The 20,150-nt window shown below is 37.8% G+C and overlaps 1 protein-coding gene across 1 annotated transcript in view; it reads right to left on the bottom strand.

Annotated features, from left to right (window-relative positions):
- CCDC171 (coiled-coil domain containing 171) overlaps window positions 1–20,150 on the bottom strand; it is an 849,190-nt gene that overhangs the window by 563,678 nt on the left and 265,362 nt on the right. The window contains 1 exon segment of the mRNA XM_053700001.1: window positions 10,075–10,242. Coding sequence (XP_053555976.1) covers window positions 10,075–10,242 — 168 coding nt within the window.

Here is a 20,150-nt window from a genome sequence, read left to right as displayed (position 1 = left end):
TTAATGTTTAATGGGGTTCACATGTTCCAGATAATGATGTACTAGGGCACTAAGCATTTACGGTGAAGGTACCTTTTTGAATGTCAGCTTACTGATATAGTGTAATTAATGACCATACATTTCAAAAATGATTTATAAAATAACCGTAGAACTTTCAGATTTTGTTATGCTGAATATCATCAGTTTTATGGCAGTAGATACAAATCTTCGCAACAAAAAATGCTTTTTGAAATGCAAAAAAGCTACAAATATTTGGATGAGGAGGATCAAGCAGTGTTAAAATGACACCCTTCTTTGACCTAAATTGCTCCAATTTATACACAAGCTTTTGGAACCCTGCATCTGCTCTGACAATGTTGTAGCAAAGTGCCAAAATGATCAATTGCAAGCAAGCTAGCCTGGTTTTGAACTATAGCCAACCAAGCTGTTTATTACTACACCATATGAGAAAAGTATGCAAAACTATTGTTCCCATTCCAGCTCTGCAAGGACATGATACTGGTGTAGCCAAGATCTGGAAACTTTCTGTCAGACAGCACTGGCCTACACAAAACAGTACATACTGACAATAGTTTATTGCACAAGGCATATGCTACAAACAGATCTTTCTGATTAGAAATATAGAAGGTGGTGTCATGGCAAGAATTTTTTTTTTTTTTAATAAGTGATAACAGACCAATATATCATAAACACACTAAGGCATTCTCACAAAAGAAATTACACTTCATAAAGCCAGATTACTACATAATTAAATATGCTGATTTTTTTTGTATGTTCTAGCCAAAAAATGAATTTATTCAGTTTGACAAAGATGGGAAAATTTAAGACAACTCATAGGTTAAAAGGTCCACTCTAAAAGCATGGCATTGGATAGATATATAATAATAGAGGTTAACAATCCGATATGAGCAATTGACTATCTGACACGTGCCAATTGAAATATGTTATAAGGTCTTAAAAGGACATATTAAGTGAAGCATTTATATGTAAAGCGTTTAAGTTGATGGTTCTTACAAGTAACATTTACTTATATGCATAGAAATATTGGTTCTAACCACATCTTACAGACCTATGAGACATTTTGGACTGCCTTGCCTCTGACGCGCACTATTGCGCAATTTCAAACACAGAACTTTTCTATATCTTCGATATATAGGGAACTGATAAACACTAAAGTTTCTGTCATGGTATCACACCTTTTTAACACATGGAATAGGAGACTACCTACACTATCCTCTGAGAAAATCATATTAAGATAGCCTTACCTTTACATGGTCGGCGACACTAGTAGCCGACCTTAGAGAATCACAGATACGGGTTATTTACCAAGACTATCTTACACCTGGGAGATTGAGCAAATGGAGAAAAGACTTCTCCAATATCTGTGGTAAATGCTCCTACCCAAACCCTGACTTTTTGCATTATATATGGTATTGCCCCAAAGTTCGCAGATTCTGGAACCAGGTATCTTTCTGGCTCTCCAGGATCACAACCACCCCCATCACACTTACGCTCATACAAGTGCTATTCCTAGAACCGATGCCTGTCTCAAGACAAGACAAAAAAATCCTTACTAATATTATTCTCTTGGCAAGGAAATGTATTTTTTACAAATGGCTTCATAGAGAAGCTCCCACTATTGGGCTTTTGAAACAAAGACTACTTAAATCTTTGTTATATGAACAATATGATACTTTATTTGATGTTAATGTGAGAGTAGCTTGGTTCATTGTAAAATGGAGACCCTTCCTGAAGTCCTTAGATCTTCCAACTCAGAGACAGATTCTTTATCCATTCAGAAATACTATATATATGTTAGAAGCGAACCTAAGGGGTGAATGGAATATATGGCCAGGGGGGTGGAGGTCTGGAAGGGAAACTGGAAATGTATGACTTGACTATTACAAGCTTGATGATGTCTAATAACTCATTTTATTTTCTTATGTTTAGAAATGTCACCTACTGCCATGCATCGCAAACTTTGGTCTAACGTCACTTTATTATATTATTGTTATTGTTGGGTTTTTTTAATTGTTTTTCTTTGTTTGTTTTTGGTTTCATGATTGTTCTCACTGTAATAGAAGAAAAGAATCCCATCCTGGGGGTTTATATACCACCTAGGGTGTTGTAACTATCAAAAGTTTATGTTTAAAAATTATGTAAAACTGTTCAATGGGTAATATCACTAGGGTCTGCCCCTTCTGTGTGATGGGCTTTCCTAGGAACTCTACCAGCTGCTGACTGTGGTTGTAATTTCTCTTGTAAGGTGTATCCAGTCCACGGATCATCCATTACTTCTCCTTCCCAACAGGAAGCTGCAAGAGGATCACCCACAGCAGAGCTGTCTATATAGCTCCTCCTCTAACTGCCACTCCCAGTCATTCTCTTGCAGCTCTCGACAAGAAAGGAAGTAGCTAGAGATGTGGTGTTTTTATTTAGTTTATCTTCAATCAAAAGTTTGTTATTTTCAAATGGTACCGGAGTTGTACTATTTTAGCCTCAGGCAGAAAGTAGAAGAAGAGTCTGCCTGTGGTCTTTGATGATCTTAGCAGGTTGTAACTAAGATCCATTGCTGTTCTCACACATAACTGAAGAGAGAGGTAACTTCAGCTGGGGGAATGGCGTGCAGGGTCTCCTGCTATGAGGTATGTGCAGTTTAAATTTTTCTAGAGAAATGAATATGCTAGAAAATGCTGTTAATACCGGATTTATTTAAGGTAAGCCTGATTACAGTGATTTAATAACAACTAGTATCATGCTTGCTGTAAAAGGTAATATTCTTATTACTTTCTCACATTACTGAAAAATAAAACGTTTGCTGGAAGTGTTTAAACGTTTTTTTATACATATTGGTGATAAAACTTTATTGGGGCCCAGTTTTTTCCACATGGCTGGCTAGATTTTGACTAGGGATAGTTTTGTTAGGCCCTCTCACTGTGAATACAGGTTGGGAGGGGCCTATTTTCGCGCCTAAATGCGCATTAGATTTTGCAGCTTGAGACATCCAGTTTCCCTGAAGGAGTCCCCTGAACACTTAGGACCTCTCTAAAGGGTTTTTGTGCCTTTCAAAGTCGTTATATGGGCAGGTAGGGCCACAGCAAAGCTGTGGCAGTTTGTTGTGACTGTTGAAAAACATTTATATAGTTTTTTTGATCCGGTTTTGAAACTAAGGGGTTAATCATCCATTTGCAAGTGGGTGCAATGCTCTGTTAGTCTATTATACACACTGTAAAAATTTTGTAAGATTTACTGCTTTTTATCACTGTTTTTCAATTTCTGACAAAATTTGTTTCTCTTATAGGCACAGTACCCTTTTTATTTTTTGCTTGTTTACATTTATCAAAGTGTTTTCCAAGCTTGCTGGTCTCATTGCTAGTCTGTTTAAACATGTCTGACATAGAGGAAACTCCTTGTTCATTATGTTTAGAAGCCATTGTGGAACCCCTCTTAGAATATTTACCAAATGTACTGATTTTACTTTAAGTTATAAAGATCATATTCTGTCTTTAAAAGATTTATCACCAGAGGGAACTGACAAGGGGGAAGTTATGCCGACTAACTCGCCCCACGTGTCAGAACCTTTGACTCCCGCTCAAGGGACTCCCGCTCAAGAGGCGCAAAGTACATCTAGCGCGCCCATGGCGTTTACTTTACAATACATGGCGGCAGTTATGGATCATACCCTTACAGCGGTATTGTCCAAACTACCAGGGTTACAAGGAAAGCGAGACAGCTCTGGGGCTAGAAAAAATACAGCGCACTCTGACGCTTTAGTAGCTATGTCTGATATTCCCTCACAATATGCAGAAGCTGAGGCAGGAGAGCTTCTTTCTGTGGGTGATTTTTCTGACTCAGGGAAGATGCTTCAACCTGATTCTGATATGTCAACATTTAAATTTAAGCTTAAACACCTCCGTGTGTTGCTCAGGGAGGTTTTAGCTACTCTGGATGACTGTGACTCCATTATAGTGCCAGAGAAATTGTGTAGATTGGATAAATACTATGCAGTGCCTGTTTACACTGATGTTTTTCCAATACCTAAAAGGTTTTCAGAAATTATTACTAAGGAATGGGATAGACCAGGTGTACCGTTCTCTCCCCCTCCTATTTTTAAGAAAATGTTTCCAATAGATGCCGCTACACGGGACTTATGGCAAACGGTCCCTAAGGTGGAGGGAGCAGTTTCTACCCTAGCTAAGCGTACAACTATCCCCGTCGAGGACAGTTGTGCTTTCCTAGATCAAATGGATAAAAAGTTAGAGGGTTACCTTAAGAAAATGTTTATTCAACAAGGTTTTATTCTCCAGCCTCTTGCATGCATTGCCCCGGTCACTGCTGCTGCGGCCTTCTGGTTTGAGTCTCTGGAAGAGGCCTTACAGGTAGAAATATATGATATACTTGACAAGCTTAAAGCGCTTAAGCTAGCCAATTCATTTGTTTCTGACGCCGTTGTTCATTTAACTAAACTAACAGCTAAGAACTCAGGTTTTGCTATTCAGGCGCGTAGGGCGCTATGGCTTAAATCCTGGTCAGCTGACGTTACTTCAAAGTCTAAGCTTCTCAATATTCCCTTCAAGGGGCAGACCCTATTCGGGCCTGGACTGAAGGAGATCATTTCTGATATTACTGGAGGAAAAGGTCATGCCATTCCTCAGGATAGGTCTAACAAATTAAGGACCAAACAAGAGTGCGACGAGTGCGGCATCTTCTTCCTCTAATACAAAACAAGAGGGAAATTTTGCCCAGTCCAAGCCTGTCTTGAGACCTAACCAGGCTTGGAACAAAGGTAAACAGGCCAAGAAGCCTGCTGCTGCCTCTAAGACAGCATGAAAGATTGGCCCCCGACCGGTAACGGATCTAGTAGGGGGCTCTCTCTTCGCCCAGGCTTGGGCAAGAGACGTCCAGGATCCCTGGGCGTTGGAAATTGTATCCCAGGGATATCTTCTGGACTTCAAAGCTTCTTCCCCAAATGGAAGATTTCACCTTTCACAATTATCTGCAGACCAGATAAAGAGAGAGGCATTCTTACATTGTGTTCAAGACCTCCTAGTTATGGGAGTGATCCACCCAGTTCCAAAGGAGGAACAGGGGCAAGGATTCTATTCAAATCTATTTGTGGTTCCCAAGAAAGAGGGAACCTTCAGACCAATCTTAGATCTCAAGATCCTAAACAAATTTCTCAGGGTCCCATCTTTCAAGATGGAGACTATTCGAACCATCCTACCTATGATCCAGGAGGGTCAATACATGACTACCGTGGACTTAAAGGATGCTTATCTTCACATTCCGATACACAAAGATCATCATCGGTTTCTCAGGTTCGCCTTCCTAGACAGGCATTACCAGTTTGTGGCTCTTCCCTTTGGGTTAGCTACGACACCAAGAATCTTTACGAAGGTTCTGGGGTCACTTCTGGCGGTCCTAAGGCCGCGGGGCATAGCAGTAGCCCCTTACTTAGACAACATTCTGATACAGGCGTCGAATTTCCAAATTGCCTTGTCCCATACGGACATTGTTCTGGCATTCCTGAGGTCTCATGGGTGGAAAGTGAACGAAAAGAAGAGTTCTCTATCCCCTCTCACAAGAGTTTCCTTCCTGGGAACTCTGATAGATTCTGTAGAAATGAGAATTTACCTGACAGAGGCCAGGTTGTCAAAACTTCTAAATTCCTGCCGTGTTCTTTATTCTACTTCTCGCCCTTCAGTGGCTCAGTGTATGGAAGTAATCGGCTTAATGGTAGCGGCAATGGACATAGTGCCGTTTACCCGCCTACATCTCAGACCGCTGCAACTCTGCATGCTCAGTCAGTGGAATGGGGATTACACAGATTTGTCCCCTCTACTAAATCTGGATCAAGAGACCAGGGATTCTCTTCTCTGGTGGCTATCTCGAGTCCATCTGTCCAAAGGTATGACCTTCCGCAGGCCAGATTGGACAATAGTAACAACAGATGCCAGCCTTCTGGGCTGGGGGGCAGTCTGGAACTCTCTGAAGGCTCAGGGGTCATGGACTCAGGAGGAGGCTCTCCTTCCGATAAACATTCTAGAACTAAGATATTCAATGCTCTTCAGGCTTGGCCTCAGCTAGCGGCAGTGAGGTTCATCAGATTTCAGTCGGACAACATCACGACTGTAGCTTACATCAACCATCAAGGGGGAACAAGGAGTTCCCTAGCGATGTTGGAGGTTTCAAAGATAATTCATTGGGCAGAGATTCACTCTTGCCACCTATCAGCTATCCATATCCCAGGAGTAGAGAACTGGGAGGCGGATTTTCTAAGTCGACAGACTTTTCATCCGGGGGAGTGGGAGCTCCATCCGGAGGTGTTTGCACAGTTGATTCAACGTTGGGGCAAACCAGAACTGGATCCCATGGCGTCTCGCCAGAACGCCAAGCTTCCTTGTTACGGATCCAGGTCCAGGGATCCCAAGGCAGCGCTGATAGATGCCCTAGCAGCGCCTTAGTCCTCCAACCTGGCTTATGTGTTTCCACCGTTTCCTCTGCTTCCTCGTCTGATTGCCAAGGTCAAGCAGGAGAGAGCATCAGTGATTTTGATAGCACCTGCGTGGCCACGCAGGACTTGGCATGCAGATCTGGTGGACATGTCATCCTTTCCACCATGGACTCCGCCTCTGAGGCAGGACCTTCTACTTCAGGGTCCTTTCAACCATCCAAATCTAATTTCTCTGCGGCTGAATGCTTGGAGATTGAACGCTTGATTTTATCAAAGCGTGGTTTCTCCGAGTCGGTCATTGATACCTTAATACAGGCGCGAAAGCCTGTCACCAGGAAAATCTATCATAAGATATGGTGCAAATATCTTCATTGGTGTGAATCCAAGGGTTACTCATGGAGTAAGGTCAGGATTCCAAAGATATTATCTTTTCTCCAAGATGGATTGGAGAAGGGTTTGTCAGCAAGTTCCTTAAAGGGACAGATTTCTGCTCTGTCTATTCTTTTGCACAAACGTCTGGCTGAGGTTCAAGACGTGCAGGCGTTTTGTCAGGCTTTAGTCAGAATTAAGCCTGTGTTTAAACCTGTTGCTCCGCCTTGGAGTTTAAATTTAGTTCTTAAGGTTCTTCAAGGGGTTCCGTTTGAACCTTTGCATTCCATAGATATTAAGCTCTTATCTTGGAAAGTTTTGTTTTTAGTAGCTATCTCCTCGGATCGAAGAGTTTCGGAGTTATCTGCTTTACAATGTGATTCTCCTTATCTCATTTTTCATTTCAATAAGGTAGTGTTACGTACCAAACCTGGTTTTCTACCTAAGGTGGTATCTAATAAAAATATCAATCAGGAGATTGTTGTACCGTCACTGTGTCCTAATCCTTCTTCAAAGAAGGAACGTCTTTTACACAATCTTGACGTGGTTCGTGCTTTAAAGTTTTATTTACAAGCTACTAAAGATTTTCGTCAAACATCTGCATTGTTTGTTGTCTACTCTGGACAGAGGAGAGGCAAAAAAGGCTTCGGCAACTTCTCTTTCTTTTTGGCTAAGGAGTATAATACGCTTAGCTTATGAGACTTCTGGCCAGCAGCCTCCTGAAAGGATTACAGCTCATTCTACTAGAGCGGTAGCTTCCACATGGGCTTTTAAGAATGAGGCTTCTGTTGAACAGATTTGTAAGGCGGCAACTTGGTCTTCGCTTCATACTTTTTCAAAATTCTATAAATTTGATACTTTTGCTTCTTAGAAGGCTATTTTTGGGAGAAAGGTTTTGCAGGCAGTGGTGCCGTTTAAGCACCTGCCTTGTCCCTCCCTTCATCCGTGTCCTATAGCTTTGGAATTGGTATCCCACAAGTAATGGATGATCCGTGGACTGGATACACCTTACAAGAGAAAACAAAATTTATGCTTACCTGATAAATTTATTTCTCTTGTGGTGTATCCAGTCCACGGCCCGCCCTGTCATTTTAAGGCAGGTGTGTTTTATTTTTAAACTACAGTCACCACTGCACCCTATGGTTTCTCCTTTCTCTTGCTTGTCTTCGGTCGAATGACTGGTAGTGGCAGTTAGAGGAGGAGCTATATAGACAGCTCTGCTGTGGGTGATCCTCTTGCAGCTTCCTGTTGGGAAGGAGAATATCCCACAAGTAATGGATGATCCGTGGACTGGATACACCACAAGAGAAATAAATTTATCAGGTAAGCATAAATTTTGTTTTTCACTTATACTCAAGTGTATGATCAAGTAGATGGACTGTCGTAGCCAAGTATGTTGGAAAATGTCTTTGCTTACCTGTTGATAATAAAAATAAAAGTTTAAAAAAAAAAAAAGAAATATTGGTTCTGATTTCAAATGGGAATTCACTTATGTCTGGGAGATGCATTTATATGGCTAATAAAAAAATCATATGGATTAACGCTAAGAGTGCTGATTTCCCTTACTTTTTTGGAAAGAGGTTTAATCATAGCCCTTACACTTATCTCTCTATTTTATAGTTAAAAATTAATTTGAGGATCTGCACCAATATCCTTTGAATAAGGTAATTAATATATAACCATTTTTCTATGGATTAAAGAATAGTATTAGTATACATACACACACCTTACGGGTAAAGTCAGATATCCGGGTAATAAAACGGAAATTATCCAAGTGGCTGTGGGTAAAGCCTGATGGACTGTAATTCCCCCATCTACACTATTTTTTTTGCCTTAGGCTGGGGGTTTGAAGGTGGGTGGCCCGCGGATACTCTGGCATTCACCCCAAGTGAACCCTGGGGAATGATTTGGAGGCTAAAAAGATAGTGAAGATGGGGGAATTAAAGTGCATCGTATATATGTTTGATGCAGTGACTCAATGAAGCTCTTGCACTCTGAGGAGATTTATGATTCTACATCACTTTACTCACAGCCGATTGGGTAATGTCCGTTTTATCCAGATTATAAATATGAAAACATTTAGAAATATTTCTTCTATGACGAATATCTGTTCACATGCCAGTTCACAAAGATCACTGCACATATATATATATATATATATATATATATATGCACATGATAAATGTGTCAAATGTATCAGTATTATAGTAAATTCACAGTACGTTTGTGAAATATGCTAAGCATTCTATATCATATGTTTGAGACAAATTAGATGAAAACATACCATATCATAAACAGTAAATATGGTATAAATTTTGTTATAGGGCAATAAATTAAATGAAAACTGTTCTGTAAAAATAAAAACACTCTATTATACTGGATGATTTTATTTGTTAAACAAATTGGTTTCTTTAACCCATGCAAAGGGCTTAAGTACATTGTCAAATTTGCTTTCCTGTACAACTCAAGATGAGGCTACAGCTAGTGGGCAAAATAAAGAATTTTATTTTTACAGTAGACCATCCTTTTAAGAAAGTACTGTAGAGTATTCAATAATGTAGTTAACAAAAAGAAAAATTATATACAAGAATAATATATATATATATATATATATATATATATATATATATATATATATATATATAATCGGTAATTTGTAGAGCGCCAACAGATTCTGCAGCACTATATATATACATATATATATATATATATATATATATATATATATATATATATATATATATACTTATATATATATATATATATATATATTTTTTTTTTTTTACGCATTACAGAATTTCATACGGCCGCTTAAAAAACTCCCCAGACCTTATATATATTTTATTCCCAGAGTTGATGTTAGTGGAGTCGCTGAATGTTGTTTCTGCTTTATGCTAAGTTAAAGAGTTGGTTTATTAGTGTAAATGACTATGTCCTTTGAATTGCCTCATCAGTAAGATTAATTTATTTTGTTTTAATTAGGTCCCTGCGGCTAACACTAGCTGGTAGCATTAGCATGTCCTGTATCGAAAGTGGAGCTTAGAGACTTCGTACAGGCTTCAGTCACATTTATGTGCCCATAGTAGCAGCATCAAACCAGGATGTAGGCAAGCAATAATTAATGGTGTTGAATTATTCACAGGCAAATTCCTTTTGAAATAAGATGAATGTCGGCACCTCTTAATGATACTGTGATGTGGACACAAGTCGCTGGATTTAATAAAGCTAGATGGTCACAAGAGAATAGTTACCTTTTCATTAGCCCGGTTCAGGTCTGCGATCAGAACATCAACATTCTCCTGCAAGACTGCGCAGAGCTCCGGCCAGGAGAATTTACCCAGCATATTTTCTGGCTGTTTTATTATCACACAGCCTGCGAGCAACCGTTGGTATAAGCTATAAAGGAAAGTTAGCTTCTCCTAAAACAGAAAAAAAGAGAGGTTAGCAATGTTTCAAATAAAACAAAAAATACCAAGAGAACAAAACAAATTGAATAATGTAAGTACATTGGAAAGTTGTTTAAAATTGTATGCTCTATCTGAATCATGAAAAAATGTTTAAGGGTTTCATATCCCTTTTATGATCCTTATTGCTCTTTATATACAGTCGCACATTACATACTATGCTGATAACAGAAATGAAAAAGTAAAATAAACAAGGAAGGCAAAGTCATGAGTTGCTACTCCTGACTGGTTTGTTGAGCAACAATGTTTTTTTTTCAGTTTTAAATATTTCTTTTATTTTATAACAATGATGTATTTTACCAGAGTCTTATATGATCATCTATTTATTTCCTTTCAGTCAGTTCTTTTCACAACAATTTGTTTGTCCTAAAACTTTCCTTCTCTTGTATTTTAGGCAGTTGTTCATAGTTTTGCATCCCCAAGGTGCGTTTATTAGTTACCACTATAATCCTTCAAAATGTGGTACACAGATATACCTGGGATTACTACAGATTTATTAAAAAGGACAGCAAAGTCAAAAAATAATTTTCATGCTTTAGATAGAGCATGCAATTTTATAATCAAATTTGCTTTGTTCTCTGGTTATTCTTTGTTGAAGATTAAACATAGGTAGGCTGATAGGATTTAAGGATTATGCACATGTGTATATCAGCAGTGTTTGTAGCTATGCATAACATTGCTTTAAACCAATGTTGAAAACACTGTAACCAGATGGCTAAAGTAAACTTTAAAGTTAATTGGAAAGTTGTTTAAAATGTCATGCTCTATAAAATCAATTGAGTTTTAATTTTGACTTTACTGTCCATTTAACAGGGCATGTAATGCCTACATTTTGCATCACGCAGTCAAGTAAGATGCTTTGCATTTCAATCCATCAGTTTTTAAAAATTACACTTTACTTTCACTTTGATCAAGCAGTCAGGAAGATTGACAGTTTTATACCATATGTTACTTTAAAGGAAAACTGAACCCCGCACACCAGCAGCTCCATACAAACACAGCTTACATGGACTTTCTTTATTCAGATACTAAAAATCCACATTTGCATAACATAGTCGCCAATTGTCCCTTTTTTCCAGGGACAGTCACGTTTTTTGGCTTCCTGCCCCTGCCTTTCAAGCTTGTCCCTTGTTCAATTCAGTCGATATATAGTTTATGAATATTGTGTGCATTTAGGTAAGGGGAAGCCATGATTTGTGATATACAATACCAGTGAGGGTAGGAGGCAAGGCATGATGAAGCAAGGCAGCTCAATAGTGCTGCACAGTTTTGAACATGTTTAATTTCCCCCATGTATAAAATGAATGTTTGTTTAGCAGGGGCTTAACACATATGTCTTTTCATGTGCTGGGAATGGAATTCACAGAACATACTAAAAATCCAGATTTACTGGGGCATTTCTGGGTCTATTAACATATTGCCAGCAATCACTACAGCAGCTAAGATAGCAGCATGAATAGTTACCTCACTTGTGAAACTTTAAATAGTGTCTTAGCAAGTGCTCAACATATCTGCATATATAGTTCTCAGCAGCCCCAAAGAAACCAGCATTTTTTCTTTCAAGATTCAGAAGGAGCATTCAATTTTAAAAAACTTTCCAATTTACTTCTATTATCTAATATGCTCAGTAGCTGCTGATTGGTGGCTGCACATAGATGCCTCGTGTTATTGGCTCCCCATGTGCATTGCTATTTCTTTAACAAAGGATACCAAAATAATGGAGCAAATTAGATAGAGTAAATTAGAAAGTTGTTTAAAACTGTATAACTTTTTTTGTGCTTGTTTTGGGGTTGATTGGAGTGGGCGGAGCTATGCAAACCATTCATGGACATGACTCTGCTGCTAAGTGTCCATGGAAAAAAAATGTCAAATGTTGGCAATTATGACACAGTTGAAGAGACATTCTGGTGGTATTGTTGCAATATGCTTCAGTTTGAATAGTGATAACTTTTAAGATACACATGACTGTCATAGATGGCATATCCCGCATTTCTTAGCTGTTTTTGCTCCACATGACCTCATACATTGTGAAAACTTTTAGCTGAGGCATTAATAGAAGCATAAATCTAGACGGAAGCTAAGCCTACATTTCAGAAAGACGACATGATAGGTGTGCCTTCTGGCTCCTAATTCATTCAGTCAGCCATATGCATATCCCAGTCATTCTTGAATTCCTTCACAGTATTTCTACTTACTACCTCTATTAAAAGTCTATTTAATAAATCAATCTGTTAGAAAAACACAATAGATAGAGGCACCAATGGTGCAGATCAAATGGTGAATCTTGATGGCTTACAATAAAAGGAGAACACAGGGTAGTCACATGTAGGAAAGGCAATCAATCATGCCCATAGAGACAGGCTGGATTTCTGCAGCAGTCCAGCTAGCTGATTAATATTCGAAACACAGCTCCAGGATACAGGAAATCATCAAGCACAGTGTACACATTAAAACGGTAGGTTTATATGCAGGATACCAGGATCAGGGTCAAGCCCAAGAGGTAGCGTAGCTCCAAGGTATACTAAGCACTCAGAGTTGGTTAAAAATAAAAACAAATTTATTTAAAATTGTAAAAGACACAACTCATATTTGTGCCAGTAAAAACTTGGACAAAAATAGAGAAACAATGCAACGCGTTTCTGAGTAAAACTTTTTCATCAGGCAGTTTTACTGAGAAATGCGTTGCATTGTTTCTCTATTTTTGTCCAAGTTTTTACTGGCACACATATGAGTTGTGTCTTTTACAATTTTAAATAAATTTGTTTTTATTTTTAACCAACTCTAAGTGCTTAGTACAGTGATTTTTAACCTTTTTTTTGCCGTGGCACACTTTTTTACATTAAAAAATCCTGTGGCACACCAACATCCCAAAATTTTAAAAAAAATCACACATTGTAGCATAATACAGCATATATATATACACATACACACAAACACACACACACTGTATGTATTGTGCTGTTATGCCATGCCTCCTACAAACTACCCCTGCACTGGGAGTAAAAAACAAGCAAAGTTTAAAAAATATGTCACACTGTTGTCAGTCTGCCGTGGCACACCTGAGGATCTCTCATGGCACACTAGTGTGCCACGGCACACTGGTTGAAAAACACTGGCTTAGTATACCTTGGAGCTACGCTACCTCTTGGGCTTGACCCTGATCCTGGTATCCTGCATATACACCTACCGGTTTAGTGTGTACACTGTGCTTGATGATTTCCTGTATCCTGGAGCTGTGTTTCGAATATTAATCAGCTAGCTGGACTGCTGCAGAAATCCAGCCTGTCTCTATGGGCATGATTGATTGCCTTTCCTACATGTGAGTACCCTGTGTTCTCCTTTTAGTGTAAGCCATCAAGATTCACCATTTGATCTGCACCATTGGCGCCTCTATCTATTGTGTTTTTCTAACAGATTGCTTTCCCCTGGTTGAAGTTAGAGAGCTGCCTGCTGTACCTCATCACATCACGTCTGCATCTATTTCCTTTATGGGACTTTTTCGAGTTGCATACCTGGACTTTATACCTATACTTGTGGATTGGTGGTAACTTTCCACTCAGTACAATTATATGTGGCAGATTTGTTTTATATATATATATTTTTTTTTTTGTGCACCAATATTGCTCTTAATCTTTTTTATATATAACACTGTTCATGCTTAGAAGTATCTGGATGTGTATGGTATCTAGCGCCTCCTAGAAGATGTCAGGGAGCATTTGATGTTCTGTCTGCCTTGATATCTTCTTTTATTTAATAAATCAGCCATCCTTTCTGTAAAAAAATAAAATACTTAACCTACTACTACACTCAAGTTGGAATCATGAACCCTTGATCTTTTGGTGAAATTTTTGTGATAAATAATAATAAATGCAACTTTATAAAACCCATTAGCATACTTGAAAGTTTCTATTCTATCGTACAGTCTATCCTTCAGAGTTTTACTTTTGTACTGTTTACCATTTATGAAGAACTTCTTTGATCATTTTCTAGTATAATTTACTGTTTAAAAGGATAGAAAAGTCAAATTGAAATGAGCATGGGTGCATTTCAATGTTATATAGGAGTATTTTTGCAATATACTTCCATTAGCAAAATGCTTATATTAAAAGTTATTAATGTTTCAATGGTATACACACACATAGGACTAGAGGATCAGGATTCAAACAGCATGTCTGCTCAGAGAACGGATGGTGGTTTGTATTGCATCAGTGAAGACTTAAAGGAGCACTCAAGTCAAAAATAAACTTTCATGATTCAGATAAGAGCATACAATGTTAAACAATTTGAAACAACTTTCCAATTCATTTCCATTATGTAAATGAGCAGTTTTTTTAAATGCACAATTTCTGAGGCACCAGCTCCTACTGAGCATGTGCAAAATTCACAGGATATACGTATTTGCATTTTGTAATTGGCAGATGGCTGTCACATGATACATTAGGAAGGAAAATGTAACTAACAGACATTTGTCAGAAAGAAAACAAAAATCTACTATTCATTTGAAATTCAAAATAAGTGCTTTTGCATTTTCTCTTTATTATGCATTTATTGAATATGGGCTAGATTACAAGTAGAGCGCTAATTTATTGCTTGCCCGCCCGCAAACGGCACTGAAAAGTGCTTTTACATAGCAATCTATGGGAACTGTATATTTATATGTTATATATGTATATACACATATTAATACACACACACACATATAGTATATATATATATATATATATATATATATATATATATATATATATATATATAATCATAATAATTTACAATTTGCTGCTCATCGTTGTGCTACTTATCCCCTTTTGCTGCGATATTTCTCATGCTGTGTCTCACGGTATGAGAACATGGCTCCCATTAGAGTATATGGAAGCACGCTCTCATGAGCGCAATGCTTCGCAACAATGTGAACGCGAGCTCGCGTTAGCATTGCTGTCAACTTGTAATACCAGCGCTTATTAGCGTGCACTGGAATTTCATTTTTTACGTGAACCGCATATCTAATTCAAGTATCAAAAATAGGCCTTCAATCAAGACCTGATTTCTAATCATACGTCTATGGGGTGATAAGTAAATAATAAACAAAACTCACAATAAAAATAAATAATTAACAATATCAAAATCTTACAAAAATATGTAGACTCCAGAGAGAAGCAAAACAATAACTGACACACCTGAAAGTAAAGATTGTTATTTTTTATCAGTTAATTATAAATCAAAATGCAGAATGATTACCCATATATTTGTGAAAACCAAAAGACAGTATTATTTTATGTGGAGTTAACAAATGCCAATTTATACTTAAAAAATTATTACTGTATGCATACTTCTAGAACCAAGGATAATTCATCTTAAATGGGGTTCATAGTTTAATTGGTGATAGGGTAGAAATATTTGCAGGTCTTTATTAGCAATTCGATGAATAAGGCTATATAAATTCTCATAGCAAAAACAGATGAGAAATAAGTTTTTTGGGGGAAAAAATGATATCGTAATATCCTTGAGTCAGGAAAAAATACCTGTTAGTTAATCTGCAAGAATTTTGGTTGAAAAACTGACTATTCCTATATGCCCAGTGATTCCAGTGGGAAAAATGTGTAAAGACATATAATAAAACACAGCAATAAACAACCCCCTATGTGAACACACAACAAGATCAGTTGTCCTGGCCTAGGCTCAGAAATGAAGGCTGACTCTTGGAACGATGCCCTTAAATCATCCAAAAAAATCAAAACAAACAAACCTAAGCTTTCAACGTCTGTTGAAACAGACAATAATATATTGGTGAATTTTAAAAATCTAAGGTTTGATCCGAATCCTGTTCAGCATTATCACACAGTAGAACACATAACTTAGAACAGAATGGCCTCCAGCCACAGTCCAATCAAAGATTCCCTAAATTACAGAATTTGATGAGTAGATATTCTGTTTCTTTCTAAAGTTTTTCTTATTTCTGTTCTACTGCTTTTCCTTATAAAGATGATAGATTTGCCTAGTTTTTCAGACTCAAATGATTATTATATCAAAAGCCTCACAGAGTGAATAGCTACAAAAATGTTGTGATAAAGCAATATGTTTGTTTTTATTATATTTTTTTTTCTGTGTGTGTGTGGAGCTTCACTAGCTAGTTATAAAAGGGCAATACTTATCTCTAGGAATGTTCAATGAGTGAAAAAAATATAAAGCTCTTATTTTTTTTTTTTTAAAGAACGGAGAATATTTTGTGCTCCAAATATTGGTTAACAGATGTCACCTGCTTATTCACAGACGTTCAGAAAATGTACAGCAAGCAAAACATTCAGTACAATAATTCAGCCTGTCGCCATTACGTCCTTTTTGCTTGGACTATGATAATCCAAGCATGGTAATCATCCATTTGGCATTAAGATAGGAATGCCATGAACCAGGATCAATTCACACATGTTGAACCCAACCACAAGGCTGTAGACATGCTGACTTTACAATCCAGTCAGGCTTCTAGTTTCCTCTACTTTAATCATTATCTGATGCCTAGAACTATTCCAGCTGCTTCACGTGGATGCAATTTAAAAGTCCGCACTTACAAGCAACACAGAAAGAATATTTCCTTTCTGCTCATTTCAACCATTTTAAATCAATTAGTCTGAAGTAAAGTGCACTGTAAACAAATGTACATCAGGATTACCCAAATAAATTAGCTTTCCCATAGTAATTGGGAAGATGTATTATCAATGAGTGGAGATCCCATGTCTTGTATTGTTGATATTCCATGTAGGTTAATACAAATTGTCCAGATTTCAGCAAAGGATAACAAAATAATGAAGCAAATTTGATAATAGAAGTAAATTGGAAAGTAGTTTAAAATTTGATGTTCTGTCTAAATCATGAAAGAACATTTGGAGGTTTCCTCTCCTTTTAAAGTGTAGAGATTTGTAATTAAAGGAATATTTTGTTGTATGTGCCTAGTGTATATTTTTACAACTAAGCACTGTGTTGCAGAAGATATGCATGAAACATACAAGTTTCAAAAGATTATATGTAAAGAAACTGCTTTGTGACCACCATTTGCATTGTTTTAGAGCCCAGGAACACCGTCCTGCCCAGGGCCGGCGATTGTGTAAGGCAGACTAGGCAGTCGCCTTAGTGTGCCCACAGCAGGGGGGCGCCGGATCTGCAGCTGCCTAGCTGCCGGTGAGTGAAAAAATTATTTGCGCACACTCGCACAGCACAGGACATCCTGCGGGTGCAGCGCTACTGAGCTCATATGATCAGATCATTCATGCCAAGTGCAGGGGAGAGCGTGATTGTGAAGCTTACTTGTTTCCTACCAGGTACTACTACACCTAGTCTGGCAGATCTAACCCAGGCTGTCTACATGTGGAGGATGCATGTGAGACAGTCAGTAAAAGAGAGACTCTGTGCGGCGCGCCACGTGACGTGCGTCAGTCAGTGATTTGGAGGTGTGGCGACCATGGACTAGAGACATGGGTGGAGAGGGGAGGGAGCCAGGCTGCCAGCCAAGCCGAGTCATGCTGAGAGTCTGACTGAGAGGGAAATGTCACGTTGTGTGGATGCTAGGGTGCCTCGGCTCGTTACTGACACAGTAACAGACAGTCACTGCTGTCCATCCACATTTTGAGCCATGTGAGCGTGAGAGACGCCCGCCCAGTGCAGATGGTCTGGTACTTGATGCTGGAAGGAACTTCATTGGAAGGAGTGAGAGGTAGGTGTCATGGTTGTGACGGTTGCCTCTCTAAATGTGTTTATGAATATGTGCATTTGTATGTGTAAAGGTGTTTGTGTAAAATGTGTGTGTGTGTGTGTGTGTGTGTGTGTAAAATGCATGTAACTGTGTATGTGTGTGTGTGTGTGTGTAAAATGCATGTAACTGTGTATGTGTGTGTGTAAAATGTGTGCGTGTAAATGTGTAACTGTGTGTGTGTGTGTGTGTAAATGTGTAACTGTGTGTAAATGTATGTGTGTAACTGTGTGTAAATGTATGTGTGTAAATGTGTGCGTGTAAAATGTGTAGGTGTGTGTGTGTAAAATGTATAAGTGTGTGTGTGTGTGTGTGTGTGTGTGTGTGTGTGTGTGTGTGTGTGTGTGTGAATTTTCACCCACAACAGTAATCCCTAACTTTCCTTCTTTTGTTAGGACATTAACTTTCTCTATTTCCCCATTGCTACAAATCCCATGTGTGTGTGTATATATATATATATATATATATATATATATATATATATATATATATATATATATATATATATATATATATATATACTGTATGTATATATATACTGTATGTATATATATACTTTATGTATATGTATATGTATATATATATATATATATACATACACACATATATATACACATATATAAACTGTATGTATATATGTATTCTGTATGTGTATATATATATATATATATATATATATATATATATATATATATATATATATATATATATATATATATATACACACACATACATACAACCACTGTCTGATTTGAATTTAGCACCAATAAGCAAGCACTGCCCAGGTGCTGAATCAAAAATGGGCCAGCTCCTAAGCTGACATTCCTGCCTTTTAAATATAGATACCAAGATAACAAATACAATTTGATAATAGGAGGTAATTAAAAAGTTGCATATCCCTTTAACTAGGATGGTATGTAATTGGGGGGCGCAAAATGTATTTTTGCCTGTGTGGCCAAAAATCCTAGCACCGGCCCTGGTCCTGCCCAAAAGAATCTTAAATATGTTTATCTAGTCTATTGTACCCAGTTATGGACAGATAAAAAAGAGCTCCTGCGACACACATTTGGTGGAACTGCCCTGGTCTAGACGCCTATTGGGTGGAGATTCTCACACACACCTCCAGAGCAATAGGGAAGACAATCCCAAATGACCCCAAAATACTCCTTTTTCTCTCCCTCCCTAGAATTGAGAACAAGGCGCTAAGAGCCTTACTGTTGGTCATGCTCAATAGCGCGAAACTACTCATACCACAGAAATGGAAGACAAGAGCTGCCCCAAATGTAACAGAGTGGAAAAAACAAGTAGATACTCTGATACAACTAGAGAGGTATCACCACATGCAGAGGGGGACCATAGACACCCATGAACTCATGTTGCAGGAGTGGACACAATATAGGGACAAAATCAGATAGCACAGAAACCTTACCAAGATGAGAAATTGTCTGCTTAAACACAACACCACATTAGCTTTTAATAAGACATTATATAACTATGGTTTCAAGGGGCACAAGTGTTCGACACAGGTATACTCACAAGCCACCTTGGCTAACATTGCTATATGTCAACCGAACAAGATTAATATGACATTTGCACTTGTTCTCAATGAGGTTGATTAATGTTGAAGATATCAGTTAATTATAATTTTTATTTTTACAAATGTCCTGTTGATATTACTACTGAGTTTTAGATTTGTTTTAAAATTACATAGGAACATAATGAGAAAAAGAGGACTGAACTTACAATCTCTACTATGCTGCATTTAACTACTGTAACAACTATTTTTTTGGAATGTTTTGTATTGTATGTTTAATACTTTGTCCTCAATAAAAATATTTTTTTTTTTTTAAAAAGAGCTCCTGCACATATCAAGTAATCACTGTATAGCATGTTGTAAGGTCAGGGTTCTTGATCATGCAAACTCCATTCCATTCTTTTTGTTTCTTTTAAACAAATTTTTAATGGGGAATAACATTTTCAGATTAATTCCTCTATTAGAAATCAGTGATTACTGGTTACCCAAGTAGGAACGTTTCCAGTACATGCAGAAAGATATATACCTACTGCACCCTTAGAGGAAAACCAATACTGCAGACGGATCACTGTTAAAACCTCAACTAATTTC

The sequence above is a fragment of the Bombina bombina genome, chromosome 2 (genome assembly GCF_027579735.1).
Source record: "Bombina bombina isolate aBomBom1 chromosome 2, aBomBom1.pri, whole genome shotgun sequence".
In the NCBI taxonomy this organism is placed as follows: Eukaryota; Metazoa; Chordata; class Amphibia; order Anura; family Bombinatoridae; genus Bombina; species Bombina bombina.
Note: the sequence above shows the minus strand (reverse complement) of the source record. Positions and strands in the feature narration are given on the sequence as shown.